The following is a 17,717-nucleotide window of genomic DNA, read 5'->3' on the forward strand; positions in this document are numbered from 1 at the left end:
GTATTTGGTGAATTTTAAATTATACTTTTAAGGTATTTGAAGGAGATTCTGTACAACTAAAAAATGGTACTTTAAGATAGGCCCTAAATGAGGACTTTGTTTTGAAGGGATTCCATGGCCTTCCACTCTACCTCCAAATCTGTTGCTTCATTTCACTTTTACACACAAGACTCTGGAAGATTAACTGCTGATTACAACTATGCATCTTTCTTTTTCAGTGTTACTAATGTTGTGGAGGTTTGGAGCACAGATTTCAGCCAGCAAAAACTGGAGGCGCATGTAAGTGGCAAAGGCTAATTGTCCTAATGTCAGAGGGCTATGAAGGAAGCCTTAAGTAAGTGCTAATCTGCTACTCACTGCTGGCCTTGTATTTGACAATGGTGCTCTTTTAACATAACCTCGCAATAACCGCAATTCCTGTTGTCAAATTTCGCGGTTTTACTCTTGTCTTAAGATTGCCTTGCAATTCTGTACACATTAGCACTCTGTATATCAAACAAATACTCAAAAGTGCTGGAGAAACTCAACAGGTCCTGCAGCATCCAAAGGAGGCAAAGATGCATATACAACGTTTCAGGCCTGAGCTCTTTGTCAAGGTGTGAGCAAAACCCAGACAGGCGCCTAAATAAAATAGGTTGGGGAAGGGGAAGGAGCATTGCCCAACAAGCCTGAGGCCATATGTCAGTGGTTCACAACCTTTTTCTTTCCACTTACATACCACCGACATACACTATAAACCACTATGTTCGCCTCCGCAGACAGAGCACAGCAGTCTTCATCAGTTAGACCAATGCTTCTCAGCCTTTTTCTTTCCACTCACACATCACTTTAAGTATTCCCTATGCCTTAAGTGTTCTGTGATTAATAATGGATTGCTTAAGGAGGTATCTGAGTGGAAATAAAAGTTTGAAAACCACTGTTTTAATCATACTTAATTGACTTGTTATGTGCACAGTTTCATAGCTCCAAAGTTAATGGGCTAATGACAATTTTTCTCATCCAAAATATTTCAGTAACAATTGGGTCTGAAGCAGTGATTCTCAATCTTCCCACCTCACATACCACCTTAAGCAATGGTAATTGATTGGGGGAGAGGGTGGTAGCTCTGAATGCAGAACTAGAGGCAGTAGGATAGGGAAAGAGAGTGAAACAGGGGATGGAGATCTGGAAGAAAAGAGACATAGGGATGGTGAACAAGAAGATTGGGGTGGGGGGGGGGTGGAGGGGGCAAACAGAAACCAGAGAAGTTGATGTTAATACCATCCAGTTGGAGGTGTTGTTTTTGGGTGGGTTCAGTTGGGCAGTTCATAAGACAATGGGCATGGGAATGGGGCAGGGAATTGAAATGGGTGGCCACTGGGAGATGTAAAAACACAAAATTCTGGAGAAACTCAGCTGGTCAAACGGTGTCCTTTATATAGCAAAGGTTAAAAATACATAACCGACATTTCAGGCTTCAGCCTTTCATGTAAGAATGTCGGCAGGCATCTGAACAAAAGTATGGGGGGGGTGGCAAAGGCAGAAGATGATTGGTGGAGAAGGGAAGGAGGGGACAGCAGTGATCAGGGGAAGGAGGGATGGCTGGGTAGGTTGGGGGGGACTTGAAAAACTGAAAATGGGGAGGGGAAAGAAAAGGCGAGCAGGTTAGCAGAAAGCAGAGAAGTCAATGTTAATGCCATCTGGCTGGAAAGTGCCCAAACAGAAAATAAGGTGTTGTTCCTACAATCTGTGGGTGGTAGGTCATAAGTCCATGAGCAGAGATATGAGTATGGGAGTGTGACTCAGAATTGATATGATTGGCTATTGGGAGGTCACTGTTGTAGCAGAGGGAGTGGAGGTACTCCCATTCTGCGACCAGTCTCTCCAATGTAGAGAAGGCTACAAAGGAAGCACCCGATGCAGTAAATCAGCCATATGGATGTACAAGTGAAGTGTTGCTTCACTTGAAAAGCCTGTAAGGAGCCCTGGACTGTGGTGAGGGAGGAGGTGAGGGTGCAGGTTTGGCACCTCCTGCGGCCACAGGGGAAGGTGATAGGTTGGTGGGAAGAGATAAGTGCATGAGAAAATCACAGAAGGAAAGGTCCCTGTGGAAGGCAGAGAGGGGAGGTGAAGGAAAAATGTGTCTGGTGGTGGGATCCTGCAGTAAGTGTCAGAAACTCTGGAGGATAATGTGTTGGATCCAAATACTGGTGGCATGGTAGGTCAGGATGAAGGGGATTCCATGTTTGTTGTGTCTGAGAGCAGAGGTGGCTAGGGAAGATGAGTGGGAAATGGAGGAGATGCAGGTGAGGGATGAGTTGATAATGGTGGAGAGGAAGCCACGTTTGTGGAAGAAGGCAGAGATTTTGGAAGATCTGAACTGGAAGACGAAGATGGAGAAATTGATGGAAGGGGATGGAATCCTTGCAGGGGGCAGGGTGTGAGGAATTGTAGTCCAGGTAGTTGTGGGAGTTGGATGGTTTGTAGTATATGTCGGTGGAAAGCTTGTCTCCCGAGATGGAGACAGAGAATCCAGGAAGGGGAGAGTGTTGTTGGAGGTCAGGTGAGCTTGAGATTGGGGTGGAAATTGGCCAATTTGGATGAAGATGACAAGCTCATCATAGGTGCATGAGGCAGCCCCGATGTAGTCATCGATTTACCGGAGGAAGATTTGAGGCTTGCAGCATGGATTATTCTACAAAGCCCACAAATGGGCAGGCTTAGCTGAGACCCATGTGGGTACCCATGGCTACTCCCTTAAATTGGAGGAAGTGAGATGAGTTAAAGGAGAAGTTATTTGATGTTCTGCCAGGCAGAGGAGGGTGGTGGTAGAGGGTGACTAATCGGATCTTTGGCCCAGGAAGAATCAGTGCTTTCAGGCATTCTGTGTGAGGGATGAAGGTATAAAGGGATTGAATATCCATCGTGAAGATGTGGTCTGGTTCAGGGAATAGGGGAAGAGGTAGAGGGCATGTGATATATTGTAGATGTAGGAGAGAGATTGGACCGAGGAGAAAAAATAGAGTCAGGTAGGATGAAACTAGTTTGGTGGGGCAGGAGCAGGAAGAAACAATGCATCTACCTAGATGATTGGGTATCTTGGGTAGAAGGTCGAAATGTGCAATGTAGGGATGGGAGACAATAAGGTTAGTGGCCATGGGAGGGGGGTGACCAGAGGTGATGAGGTTGGAGATGGTGTTAGAGACAGTGGCTTCTTGAGCTGTGGTGGGGTCCTGTGGGAGGGGTAGATAGGAGGAGGTGTCTGAGAGCTATCAACTGGCCTCGACAAGGTTGAGGTCAGTGCGCCAGGCCAAAACAGCACCACTCTTATCTGAGGGTTTGATGGTGAGGTTGTGATTGTCGTGGAGAAAGTGGAGGGTAGAGCTTTCAGATGAGGTGAGGTTGGAATATGAGAAAGGGATGGTAAAGTTGAGACAGTTGATATTTCGGCGGCAGTTGGAAATAAAATGTCCAGAGTGGGCAGCTGGCCAGTGCAAAGTATCCAGGAGGATGAAGAAGGCTTGAAGTGGGAGAAAAGGTTGGGTGGGGGGAGGGTGGAGAGACACGGTCATGGAAGTGAGCACGGAAGTGGAGGCGACGGAAGAGCTCAGCATCTTTTAGGTGTGCATGGAGGGGACGAAGATGAAGCCTCTACTGAGGACTGAGTGCACCATCTCAGAGAGAGGTAGAGCGGGAATTGGTGATGGGGGGAGGTGGGGGGGTGGGTCGGGGAAGTCCGAGGGTGGAGATGGAAGGTGGGGGAGATTGGGAGATCCCAACCATCGCAGCAGCAGAGCGAAGATGCTCAACAAAGTAATTTCCCAGTCTGCTCAATGCAAATGAGGAAACAACAGGAGCACAGGATGCAGTACATGACCTGCAGATTCACATGTGAGGAGTTGCTTCTCTTGGAAGGGTTGTTTGGGGCCCCAAATAGTGGTGAGGGAGGAGGTGTGGCCATATGTGTAGCATTTTCTGTGGTTACAGGGGTAGGTACCAAGGGGGAAACCGGTGGAAAGGGATGAGTGGTCTATGCTCCTCGCCTACCTTTTCTTCCCTCCTCCCCCTACCTTTTTATTCAGGTGCCTGCCTGCTTTTTGCTCAAACCTTGGCAAAGGAATTAGGCCTAAAACATTAGTTATACATCTTTGCCTCCTTTGGTCACTGCAGGACCTGCTAAGTTTCTCCAGGACTTTTGTGTATTAACTACAATCACAGCATATGCAGACTTTCTTGTTTCACTCTGTAAATCAAGGCCACATCCATGACACGGCCTAAAAGGGTAGCTTTCCATAAAGCAACTAACTGCAGTTAACATGGGCATAAATGCAGATAGATCAAAAGTCATGCCTCTCTTACAGTCACGAGGTACAGAAGTACTGCTACTGGACTCAAAATGACAAAGAGAAACATGCAAGCTGCAAATGCTGGAATCTTGAGTGAGTCTTGTGAAAAAGAGGTCTTGACAAAGAATTTAAACCTGAATCATTGACGGACCACTTCTACCCATGCGTGCTGTCTGAGTTCCTCCAACAATTCTTTGTCTGCTGGTAACCCAAAAGGCTTGCTCCAGAACCCTGATGATTTGCCAAAGAAACAACTTACTTACTACAACATGAAATAGTGCACAGCTAACAGCAAAGCAACTCCGTCATCCCACTGCCCCTATGTCCCTGTACACCTCCTCATTTTATCTTACAAGCCTATCAATACAGCTTTTATTTGTTTTACTCTAAATCTTACTGCAATGGAGCCAGTCTCAATGGCTAATCAACCTACCAGTGTGTGGTTGGGAACTAGGAGTACCTGGAGTAGAACATGCAAACTCCAGAGAGGCAGCACCGAAGGTCAAGATCAAACCCAGATGCAGCAGCGCTACCCGCTGCTACCAACATGCTACCCATCTGGGGAATTTGAATTAAATTAATTCACTACAGCTAGAATAAAATGGTTGTAAAAATAGCATGGTTTCGGGCACACTCTGTGGTCTCAACTATTCTGCCATTGGGGCAGGGTTCAAAAGAAAGCAGAATAGGAGGCCTGTGTAGGGTTGGTATAGTGTGTTCTGCATCTCACCCTCCCATCAGCCTACCTCGTGATCTCCCTTTAGTGACATGGCAGGGAGAAGCAAACCACAATTCTAAACTCTTGGAAAATCCATTTGTTTCACTAAATGTCCTTTTAGGATAAAACAGGCAATCTGACCTGTGTGTGACTCTGAACACAAAATAACATAGTTGACATCTATCCATCCAGTGAGTCACTTGGCCCATGAATTTAGAGATGAGGTCAGATCCAGTGACAATCACGCATACAGAATTAATCCTCTGTAAATGATGCCTATTTCCAAATCACTTCTTCTGACTTGCCTACCTCCAATACCAATTCTAATTATCAATGCACCACAAGAAATAGTGAGCACAGATAGTGGAAAATGATGTAGTGCCATTCTCCGATAACTGGCCCCTGCTGTGACTCAGGTGATCTTGGCATGGGCACACCCTGTGGTCTCAACGATTCTGCCAATGGGGCTTGCCTCAAAAGAAAGCAGAATGAGGTGGGCCAGTGGGGTACATACGTGTGGGCTTGGTACAATGTGACCTTCATCTCACCTTCCCACAAGCTGTCTCATGATCCATTTCTCTCTCTAGTGACCTGATAGGGTACGGCAACCTGCAAGTCAGTGTGGGGTGGTGGGGACAGAGCACAATCTGTATTCAAGTTAATGCAATGGACAGTTGAGATTCTCACTTTTGACTAAAAGTATATTATTCTCTTAGCTCGGTATGCTTTACTCACCCTTGGAGTTTCTATCACTCAACATATTTCTTCGGGGCTTGGCTGATGTTGCAACCTGCAACTTTTAAAGTGCTTCTCTTGGATGATGCCATGCTTAATTATTTTGCCTCAACAACATACAAGCTCAATGGTCAATTCACCTTCACTGTGGTGTAATTATTGAGCCTTCTGTGGTTAAGGTCCAAAAAAAAAGTTTTATCTTTCTTTTACAGATGTCTGCGCATGGGCTGACAACATCTAAAGAATATCACACTCGAATAAGGTGCATACTCATTGCTCCAAAGGGAAAAGGAAGATAGCTAGCAATCAGGAAAGGATGCAGTCCACTCATCTCCATGAATTTGTCTTGTAAATTAGTTAAATCCAAGCTGGGTGGATGTGAGTTTGTTATTAGTGATACAGTGATGCAACAGAAACAAATTTCACTGATATAATAGTCAAGTCAAATTTAAAGCAAGGTTCTAACTTTGATGACAGAGTTTAATGGATCATTTGATCTGTATTTCTTGACTCTACATTCCTGATACCCATCAAAGATTCATCAAGCTCAAAAGCTCTTGTTCTCCCAGTTCCCACAGCTTTCTAGGGGAGAGGGCTGCAGATTTTCAAAACCGAGAGAGGAATGTTGGTAGGTTTAGAGTCAGGGATCAGGATTCTCAAGGGTTTGTATATTTCAGCATGGTTTGACTGGCTAAAAATTCTAAGTGACACATCAACATTATTGTATCCACGAAGGGTCCCTTTCTAGCCTTTGTTTCATTGCCAGAAGTATTTGCATGTTTCTGTCATTCATGGGAAATGCACATCCTGAAATGGGCATTTATGCCCATGTTAACTGCAGTCAGTTGCTTTACGGAAAGCTACCCTTTTAGGCCATGTCGTGGATATGGCCTTGATTTACAGAGTGAAACAAGAAAGTCTGCATACACTGTGATTGTAGTTAATACACAAAAGTCCTGGAGAAACTTAGCAGGTCCTGCAGTGTCCAAAGGAAGCAAAGATGTATAACCAATGTTTTAGGCCTAAAGATCATGCAGAATTTGGCATTTTTGAGACATCCTGTAATTTTGGGAGAAAAATCATTGGGGAACTGAAGGGCATTTCCATGAGAGTCACATCAGTGAGAAAAATCAAGCATGCCATTGCAAATCATTAAACTGCATCGTTCTTCAGATCTGTGAAGGTGAGTGTTGGGCACTACAAATCCCGTTGCACTAACTCTTCCTGCCATTCTCACAGAGAAGCTTTCAGGAAGGCTGCAGTCAGCCTCACCATTCTGGACCACACAATTATCCTCAAACTTAGCCAGGATAACTTGGGCCTAACATTTGACCTCTACAAGTTGCCCATTTCTGAGGCGAAAAGGGAGCTCCAGTCCGTGATGTTTCAATTGGTGGATCAAGTTCATGATCTTCAAAAGCAGATAAAAGGTACCTGGATGTGGTGTGGGTGGGAAATGGGAGGTTTCCTCATTGTGGAGAAGGGGATAGAAAAAAAGAAAGCTCTAAACACTCTTGTATTTGGGGAAGTGGAGTGGAGGTGGAAGAGATTCTTTTGGTCAGTATATTAGCCCCTTGGCATTATAAACATGAAAGAAAATGCACATATATTTTTCAGCTATGTAGTAAAATCCCTGTTAAGTGGAATTCAAGCAAGCGGCAAAAAAATTGCAGAAAATAAATAGGTAAAAAATACAGAAGTTTAAAATTGGTGCACCAAGCAACTGGTAAATTCACTTATCTGGTGACGAATAGCAAGGGTTTTGGTGTATTTTTCCTAATAAGCATATGATGATCAGGAATGAGGTTTCTCCACTGAATTTCTCATGTTTACTGTAGTTACCTAAGCTGTAGATTTTAATTCCCGTTCATGTCTTTTTTCACATTGAAAAGATGTTAGGGGACAGCTTTTCTTGGATTTGTCCCTCACTTGTAACATGACAGGTCTAAAGAACTCGACCCTACATTTTTTACTTTCACAAATTCTGCTGTCCAACAGGATGAAAGGAAGGATTTACATTTCTTAAGCATTTTCAAAATCATGTGGTATTCCAATCAGCTAAAGGACCAGAGCCACTGCTGGGTTAAGTCATTATTGCTCACTGGTGACTTACTGGTTTTCCTAGAACTATCAATATGAATATGGCTCAGAGCCCATAGAATGATAGAACATTACAGCACAGAACGTTCCAATGAATAAAGTCCCAGTCTCCTTAATCTCTCCCTGTAAGCCAGACAACATCCTTGTAAACCTTCTCTGCACCCTCTCCACCTTATCTATATCCTTTCTATAATTTGGAGACCAGAACTGAGCACAGTACTCCAAATCTGGCCTCACCAAAGCCTTAAACAGCCGCAGCATCGCTTCCCAGCTCCTATACTCTATACTATGATTTATGAAGGCCAGCATACCATATGCCTTCTTAACTACCCTTGTCTACATGGGAATCCACCTTCAATGAACTCTGTACCTTAACCCTCAGGTCCCTTTTTTCTTCAGTATTCACTAAGGAAAAGAATTTTGAGTCAGATGAAATGAAGAAATATAAGAATTAATAAGGAGGTAGTGTTGGCTATATTAAAAAAAGATCAAGCTGAATAAATATCCAGATCCTGGCAAAATATTCCCTAGGACCCTGAGGGAGGTTAGTGAACAAATAGTGGGGGCATTGACAGAAATATTTAAAATGTCACTGGATGCAGGGGAAGTGCCAGAGGACTGGAGGGTGGCTCATGTTGTTCCGCTGTTCTAAAAAGGATCCAAAAGTAAACCTGATAATTATAGGCCTGTAAGTCTGACATCAGTGGTGGGTAAATTAATAGAAAGTGTTCTTAGAGATTATATATACAACTATTTTGAAAAACAAAGATTGATTTGGAGTAGTCAGCATGGTTTTGTACACATGGTAGGTCATGTCTAACAAATCTTACAGTTTTTCGAGGACGTTACTAAAAAGGTTGATGAGGGGAAGTCAGTGGATGTTGTCTATTTGGACTTTAGTAAGGCTTTTGATTAGGTTCTCCATAAAATGTTAGTAAGGAAGGTGGGAGCATTAGGTATTAATGATGAAGTAATGAAATGGATTCAGCAACGGTTGGATGGGAGATGCCAGAGTGTAGTGGTGGAAAATTGTTTGTTGAATTGGAGGTCAGTATCGAGTGCTTCAGGGATCATTACAGGGTCCACTGCTGTTGTCATATGCATTAATGATCTAGATGATAGGATGGCAAATTGGATTAGTAAATTTGCAGATGATATAAAAGTTGGTGGTATTGTGGACAGTGAAGAAGATTATCAAAGCTTACAGGGTAATATAGGACAGTTAGAAAAGTGGGCTGAAAGATGGCAGATGGAGTTTAATACTGATAAATGTGAGGTGCTACATTTTGGCAGGATTAATCAAAATAGGACATACACATTAAATGGTAGACAATTGAAGAGTGCAATGGAACAAAGGGATTTAGGAGTCATGGAACATAATTCTCTGAAAGTTGAATCGCATGTGGTTAGGGTGGTGAAGAAGGCATTTAGTATGTTGGCTTTCATAAATCAGAATATAGAACACAGGATGTTATGTTGAAATTGTATAAGGCATTGGTGAGGCCAAATTTGGAATATTGTGTGCAGTTTTGGTCACCAAATTACAGGAAGGATATAAACAGTATAGAGAGAGTGCAGAGGAGATTTACAAGAATGTTGCCAGTGTTTCAGGGTTTGAGTTACAATGTTATGTGCCCAGAGGACCCCAAAACCCAGCAGCAATAGAAATTCACCAAGACAGATGATTACTTTAACAAAAGTTGTTTTTAATTATCTTTAAACATGAAAACAGGATTAAACTTTAACTTATCACCATTAACTTAACCTAACTTAACTGCCTTCTAATTCTAAGCACACGTGTATGTAATGTGCATATGAGTTCAAAAAAAAGTTCTGATTCACAGTCCAATCTCACTTCTTATTCCTCCAAGTTCACTGGTATCAGGAAATTCTTATATTGTGCACAGAATTTAACATTTATGAATCTTAACCAGGCTTTGGTGCTTGAAAAGTAAATGGTTACCATTTAGGAAGGTTCTTGTCAATTTTCAGGGAGAGATTCATTGCTCATTGGACACCCACAACTGATTCCTTCAGATCAGCCATTCCTGTGTCTTGCTGAAGAATCTTGCCCTATCAGGGATTTCCAGATGGTAATCTCTTTCTTTAAGATCATCACAGGGTTCATTTTTGTTTCCCTTATTTCAAGTGAAACATTTTGCAGCCAGTCCTTTCCTCTTGTATGGACTACAAGGGTTTTGGCCAGGTTGAGCTAAGAACTCACAACCTGGCTTCATAATGGGGTTTTTCCACAAGCTTGCCAGCTTGACCTGTTCCAGTCCCATCTGCTGCTGCTGAACTATAGATCTGAATTCTCTCTCCCTCTCTCACACACAGTGAAAACCACATGACTCTCTTAGAACAGGCAACTACACTCAGACAGACTGTGGCTTGGGACCTAATCTTCTGAGATCATTCATCTGTTGCTTTCCAAAACAATAATCCATTACTCCACAGCATGTCCAATTAACATGTACCTACTTGTGAAGTCCATATAGGTATTCTTCAATGTTTGTGTAAAGGCACTCGGAGCCTGAACTGTCTGGCTTGAGCAGAGCTACAGCATTTTGAATAAGATCTGTTTTGAAGTGTTTGTATCTGTATGTCATGAAAACTAAAAACCCCGCCACTGATAATCTCATTTAAAACATATCTATATACAATATGGATTGAGCAGGCTGGGTCTTTATTCCCTGGAGCGTAGAAGGTTGAAGGGTGATTTAATAGAGGTATTCAAAATTATAAGGGGGATGGATAGAGTCAATGTGGATAGGCTTTTTCCATTGAGAGTGGGGGAGATTCAAACAAGAGGGCATGGATTGAGTGTAAGAGGGGAAAAGTTTAAGGGAAGCATAAGGGGAAATTTCTTCATTCAGAGGGTGGTGGGGTATGGAATGAACCTCCGACAGTGGTGGTAGAAGCGAGATCATTGTGAATATTCAAGGAAAGGTAAGATAGGTATATGAACGGGAGAGGTGTGGAGGATTATGGGCCAAATGTGGGTCAGTGGTACTAGGTGGGAGAAGATATTTGTCATGGACTAGTAGGGCCAAACTGGCCTGTTTCTTTGCTTAAAATGGTTATATATTGTCAAGTTTCATGGTACCCTCCTCGAAAAACTCTATAAGATTGGTTAAACACAACCTACCACACACAAAGCCATGTTGACTATCCATAATCTGTCAATGGCTCTCCAAATATCCAATCTCTTAGAGCACCTTCCAATAATTTACCTACTACTGGTGTCAAGCTCAGCGGCCTATAATTTCCAGGGTTACTTTTGGAGCCTTTTTTAAACAACAGAACAACATGACCTACCCTCCAATAAACCAGCACCACACCCGTGGCTGAGGACATTTTAAACATTTCTGCCAGAGCCCATGCAATTTCTACACTAGTCTCTCTCAAGTTCTGAGGGAATATCTTGTCAGGCCCTAGGGATTTAGCCACCCTTATTTGCTTTAAGACAGCAAGCACTTCCTCTTCTTTAATCTGTATAAGGTTCCGTGATGTCACTGTTTGTTTTCCTTACTTTTCATGACTCTGTGCCCCTTTCCTGAGTGAACCCTGATGAAAAAAAAATTTAAGACCTCTCCCATCTCTTTTGGCTCCATACAAAGCCAACCACTCTGATCTTCATGGGGTCCAATTTTGTCACTTATTATCCTTTTGTTCTTAATATACCTGTCGAAACCCTTAAGGTTTTCCTTCACATTGCCTGGCAAAGCAACCTTGTCTTTTTTTTTTAACCCTTCCTGAGTTCTTTCTTTAAGTTTTTCTTGCATTTTTTAATGCTCCTTAATTCCCTCATTTGCTCCATGTCGCCTACACCTATAATACGCCTCTTTCTTCTTCCGAGCCAGATCCCCAATATCTCTCAAAAACCAAGGTTCCCTATGCCTTCTAACCTTGCCTTTTATCCCGACAGGAATATACAAAGTCAACTCTCAAAATTTCACCTTTGAAGGCCCTCCACTTACTTCGCACATCCTTGCCTGAAAACAATTTATTCCAATCCACGCTTTCTAGATCTTTTCTCATTTCCTCAAAATTAGTCATTCTCCAATGTAGAATCTCAACCCAAGGCCCAGACTTAACTTTCTGCATAATTAACTTGAAACTAATAGCATTATGATGACTGGATCCAAAATGTTTCCCTACACATACTTCTGTCACCTGCCCTGTCTCGTTCACTGATAGGAGATCCAGTATTGCACTCCTTCCTATTGGTTCTCCTATATATTGATTTAGAAAACTTTCCTGAACATATTTGACAAACTCCAAGCCACCCTGCCCTTTTACAGTATGGAAATTCCAGTCAATTATATGGAAAATTAAAATCTCCTACTAGGTTTCCTTCACCTGTCTGCTATCTCTCTACAAATTTGCTCCTCCAATTCTTGTTCAGTATTGGGCAGTCTATAACACAACCCCATGAGTGTGGTCATACTTTTCCCATTGCTCAGCTCCACCCATATAGCCTCAGTAGATGAGCCCTTTGATCTCTCCTGCCTGAGCACAGCTGTGATATTTTCCCTGACAAGCAATGGCACTCCTCCCCCTTTCATCCTCCCCATCCCCTGCCCACCCCATTCTATCGTGTCTAAAGCAATGGAAGCCTGGAACTTTGTGCTGCCAATACTGCCCCTCCTACAACCAAGTTTTACTAATGTCGTAATTCCATATTCCAATCCATGCTCTAAGCTCATCTGCCTTTCCTACAATACTCCTTGCATTGAAATAGATGAACCTGAGAACATTTCCACCACATTCAACCCGTTGACTTAACGGTGCATGCAATTTTAACATCGCCTTTTCCCTCCTCCACTGCTTTATCTGTTGTGGCATTCTGATTCCCTCCTCCTGCAAATCTAGTTTAAACCCACAAGGGCACACTTGCAAACTTTCCCTCAAGGATATTAGTCCGCTTCCAGTTCAGATGCAAACCATCCCATTGGAACAGGTCTGCCTTCCTTGGAAGAGAGCCCAATGATCCAGAAACCTGAAGCCTGAAGCCCTCCCTCCTGCATCATGTCTTTAGCCATGTGTTAAGCTGCATTATCCACCTATTTCTAACCTTACTAGTATGTAGTAGGGGTAGCAATCCTGAAATCATTCCCTATCCTTCAACCTAGCATCTAACTCCATTAACTCTCCTTGCAGGACCTCCTCACCCTTCCTACCCACTTAATTGGTCCCTACATGGATCACGACATCATTCTGCTCACCCTCCCTCCTGAGAATGCCATGAACTCATTCTGAGATATCTCAGTCCCTGGCACCAGGGAGGCAACATACCATTCAGGATACTAGATCTCTTCCCCAGAACCTATCTGTCCAGCTAACTATGGAATCCCCTATCACTGTCTATTCTCCTCCCTTCCTTTCTTAGCCAAAGGACTAGAGTCCATCCCAGAGATCTGATCTCCGAAGCTTGTCCCTGGCAGGTCCTCCCCTTCAACAGATTCCAAAATGCTATACTTGTTATTGAGGGGATCGGCCACAGGAGTGCCCTGCACTGCCTGCCTGATCCCTTTCCCTCTCCTGACTGTCACCCATCTACCCTCCTCCTGCCTCGTAGGTGTGATAGCATTCCTGTAACTCCTGCCTATCACCCCTTCTGTCTCCCAAATGATCCCTAGTTAATCTAACTCCAGCTCCAATTCGTTGTCTTGTCAGGAGCTGCAGCTGGATGCACTTCTCACAGATGAAGTCACGGATTCAGCTGCCTTCCCTGATGACCAGCATTTTTCAAGAGGAGCATTCCCCCAATCAAAAATGGTGTGGCCCTACAAGGGAACAGGGCCTCGTGCTATGTAATCCCAGAACAATCCCTATCCATGAAGCAGCAGTAAACGACATTAGCATTTAGTTCAGCCATGCTGCTCCAACTGAACCCACTGTCAAACATCCTTTGAATGTTTCTGAAAAAATATTATTGAAAATAATTATTAAAATATTAAAGAATAGAAATTATGATAATATGTAAACTCTAAAAAACACTTTAAAACAAAACATTTATTTAAGAATTTATTGTCATACACATTGTACAAAGTACATATGGGCCAAATATTTTACTTGCTGCAGCCAAACAGATACTTCATAAGAAAAAAACAGCTGCAATAATATACCTCAAATTACATTGAAAATTTAAGCAAAGTCAATTCATCAAAAATATCTAAATTTCCTTGATCCTCTTAATTAAATTCATGGATTTTGAAGCTATACCAGATCTAACCCAGTGAAAGAATTCATACCATCATCATGTTCTTCCAACCAACTCCATGAAGCAGGACACCCCTCAAGGAAAAGCAATAACCGATTGATGTTCCCTAGAAATCCCAAACCTGAACATATTTGTGAATAGGAAAGGCTTGTAAGGATAAAGATCAAATGCTCACAAACAGGACTATTGCAGAATGCCGACTTGGTTGGCAAGAAGGAGTTGGATCTATGACTCCATGAATAGGTGAAACTTATTGTAAGGAATTTCAGGAGGCTCATTGTGAAACTACCTGATATATCCTGTCAGGTTCCAGTTCAATACTCTGAATACTCTGTCATTATAAGACATGTCGTAACTCCTTTCTGGGTGGTTGCTCCCATCTGATAGGCTTCTCTCCATTTGTGCAACACTCTCTCAGTGTGGCAAAGAACATGAGTGGGAGTTGGACAGTCAGCTTTTGAAGCCTACATTACAAGTCATGGCTGATCCAGTCTTGACCTCCAGACCACTTTCCTGCTCTATCCCAATCCCCTCTATTCCATAACCATAGAACGGTACAGCACTGAAAATAGGCCAATCGGCCATTCTAGTGTGTGCCATCCACCACTCCGCTAGTCCCATTGACCTGCTCCTATTCCATAACCCTCCAGACTTCTCCCATCCATGTAGCTATCCAATCTATTCTTAAAACTCAAGATCGAGCCTGCATTCACCGAATAAGATGGCAGCCCATTCTACTCTCCCACCATGCTCCGAGTGCCCATTCCCCTGTGGTTTTGGTTTCTTCCAAACTTCAGCTGAATATGTTCAATGATTCTTACTCCACAAACCCCTAGATGTATATTTCCAAAGACACACACCCCCACCTCTACCCCTGCACCAAGAGACTTAAATGGGCAATTCCTCATTCTGAAATTATACCCAGTACATTATTCCCTGGATACTCCCACTAGAGGAAACATCCTTGCAGCATCCACTACATGAATTCCCCTCAGGATCTTACAATTCAATAACATCACCTCTCTTTCTTCCAAAGTCCTATCAGTTTATTCCCATCCTGCTAAGTCTTTCTTTGTATGATAACCCCTTCATTCCTGAAATCAACCAAACACCTTTGATGTTGCCACTAACGTAACTATATCATTCCTCAAATATGGAAAGTAAAATATACAGAATATTCCCAAGTGTGGTCTCACCAGCTCCCTGTAGGGCATAAAATGTTCCTTTTATTATATTCTATATCCAGTGTTCAATTAGCTTTAAATAGTCTCATACAAATTTTGTTTGTCAGGTACTGGGAATCATCTAGGTTTGGATATAACTTTCTAACCATCACCATCAATTTGCTTTATCATTCTTCCCTCAAAAGAGATTAATACCAGACTTTGCCTTACTGTCCTCCATTTCCCAACTTCTTGACCCACTCGCTAAACCTGTCAATAACCCTTCAAAAACTTTTCATGACTTCCTCTGAACTTGCTAAGCCACCTCCCTTTATGTCAAAAGGCAAACTGCTGGAGGTACTCAGCATGGAGGGAAATGAAGGGTCAACATTTTGGGTCAAAAAGCAGTCGTGAAGCAGGATTTTCACCCGAAGAATCTACTGCCCATTACCGTTGGTAGATGCAGCCCGACTTGCACAGTTCCCCCAGCAATTTGCATTTTGCTCTAGATTCCAGCATCCACAGTCTCTTGTACCTCTATATCGTCAGAGAATATGGTGAGATTCGGTCCCTTCATCCAAGTCATTAAATAGGTTGTGAATATTTGTGGACCCAGTGGACCTAGAAATGATGCCTGTCACATTCCATTGTTGATCAATCTGAGTATGACCATTAGTCCTAATTTTACATTTTCTACTAGTTCACCTCTCCCCATTCATGTGGATAGATACAGAAAAATTCCTTTAATCCAGCATTGCTCTGGAGATTGGCTTTGGTGGGCAAATGGATTTTCCCCAAACCATGTGATGTATTATTAATGCCACTTCATGTTTAATTCAGTTTTTATTTAAATGTTGCAGTAGGATAAATTATGGAGTGAGCTGTAGCTTTAAAAGGAGCGCAGGAATCGAGTCCATGTTGAGGCTAATCAAAGCACTCAACCCCAGCATTTGCAGATGCTCTTGTCTGAATTTACTTTTTCCCTGCAGCCTTTGAAGAAAGCAGTAGCTTAAACCTGGGGACGATGATGCAGAAAACACAAAGGATGCACCTAACAAGTGAGATAAGTCAAGGTGGAAGTCGCTTCACTGATCTTGATCAAGCCTACTCACTTCCAGACTGTTTTTCTATTCTCTTCACAACATAGGCCATTTGCCCATCAGTCTTGATCTGGCTCCCAGAGTAATGCCAACAAATCTCTTTCCCCTTTTTGTTTTAATTTTAAATTTAAATTAAATTTAGGCATACAGCATGGTAATAGGCTGTTCGGACACACGAGCCTGTGCTGTCAAGATACACAAATTACCTACAAACCCCGGTACTTTTTGAATGGTAGGAGAAATCTGGAGCACCCAGAGGAACATATAAACTTTTTGCAGGCAGCACTGGATTTGAACCTGGGTTGCGGTGTTATAGTAACGTTGCACTAACTGAGCTGCAGAAGGTTTTTATATGACCTATTTACACTTTTGTGTGTATTAACACTCCCTTATTCTTCTAAAAAAAGTCCAATATTAAGGGGATTTACTGTGGCCAATTACCCTACCAGCAAGAAAATCCTTGGGAGATGGGAGGAAACCCATTCCAAGATTAAGACAGAATGCAAGCTCCATACCGCCTCCACATCAGGATTGAACATGAGTCTTTGGAGTCATGAGACAGAGCACTACGTGATGAGCCACCCACCCGTGGTCTTCCCATTTAACGTTGCCTGTGAAAATGCAGCATTCCCTCAATCATGTGGTCAACCCAAAGCACTCCTAACACACACCTACACCGATACAAAATGATCAAGTTGCACCTGAACGAGAACAGGTCCAGTATCCTGACCGACATGTTTGAAAATGCTGTTAGGTAGAACATAGAACACTACAGCACAGTACAGCCCTTTGGCCCTTGATGTGCTGAGGTAGCATTTAAAATAATTTGGTAAAGGACCAAGCTGCAATTTCAGTTGAGAAAATTTAGTCAAATATAGGGCAGCACTGGTAACGTAACGGTTAGCGACCTGAGTTCAAATCCGCCGCTCTCTGTAAGGAATTCTCCCTGTGTCTGTGAGGATTTCCTCTGGGTGCTCTGGTTTCCTCCTACATTCCAAAGGCATTCAGGGTTGGTGGGGTCATTAGGTTTATTTGGGTGGCATGGGCTTGTGGACTGGAAGACCCTGTTATCGTGCCGTATCTCTAAAATTTAAAAAAATAAAACAATTAAATATAGAAGCCAAACTAATTGCAGTCCATTTGGCAGAGTAGACACAGCTGTAATAAAATACCTGGGAGGAATGCAAGGCTAAATTTATTTATGGGTTTATTTAAAGCAAATAACCTAACTGACATAAGGCACATAAAGTCAGAATGTTGATCAGCATGTGATTGCCTTCACAGAAGCATAGTTTAAAGAAATCCTGAATTGGTAACTCAACAGTCCAAGGTACAATGTAAAAGAGAAGG

General features: G+C 42.7%; 1 protein-coding gene across 1 annotated transcript in view; it reads left to right on the forward strand.

Annotated features, from left to right (window-relative positions):
* Positions 1-17,717, forward strand: part of paxx (PAXX non-homologous end joining factor) — a 31,601-nt gene that overhangs the window by 8,363 nt on the left and 5,521 nt on the right. The window contains exons 3-6 of the mRNA XM_069932917.1: positions 219-279; positions 5,991-6,040; positions 7,018-7,208; positions 16,257-16,325. Of these exons, the coding sequence (XP_069789018.1) occupies positions 219-279; positions 5,991-6,040; positions 7,018-7,208; positions 16,257-16,325 (371 nt within the window). The remainder of the gene's footprint in view (positions 1-218; positions 280-5,990; positions 6,041-7,017; positions 7,209-16,256; positions 16,326-17,717) is intronic.

The sequence above is a fragment of the Narcine bancroftii genome, chromosome 1 (assembly GCF_036971445.1).
Source record: "Narcine bancroftii isolate sNarBan1 chromosome 1, sNarBan1.hap1, whole genome shotgun sequence".
Taxonomy (NCBI): domain Eukaryota; kingdom Metazoa; phylum Chordata; class Chondrichthyes; order Torpediniformes; family Narcinidae; genus Narcine; species Narcine bancroftii.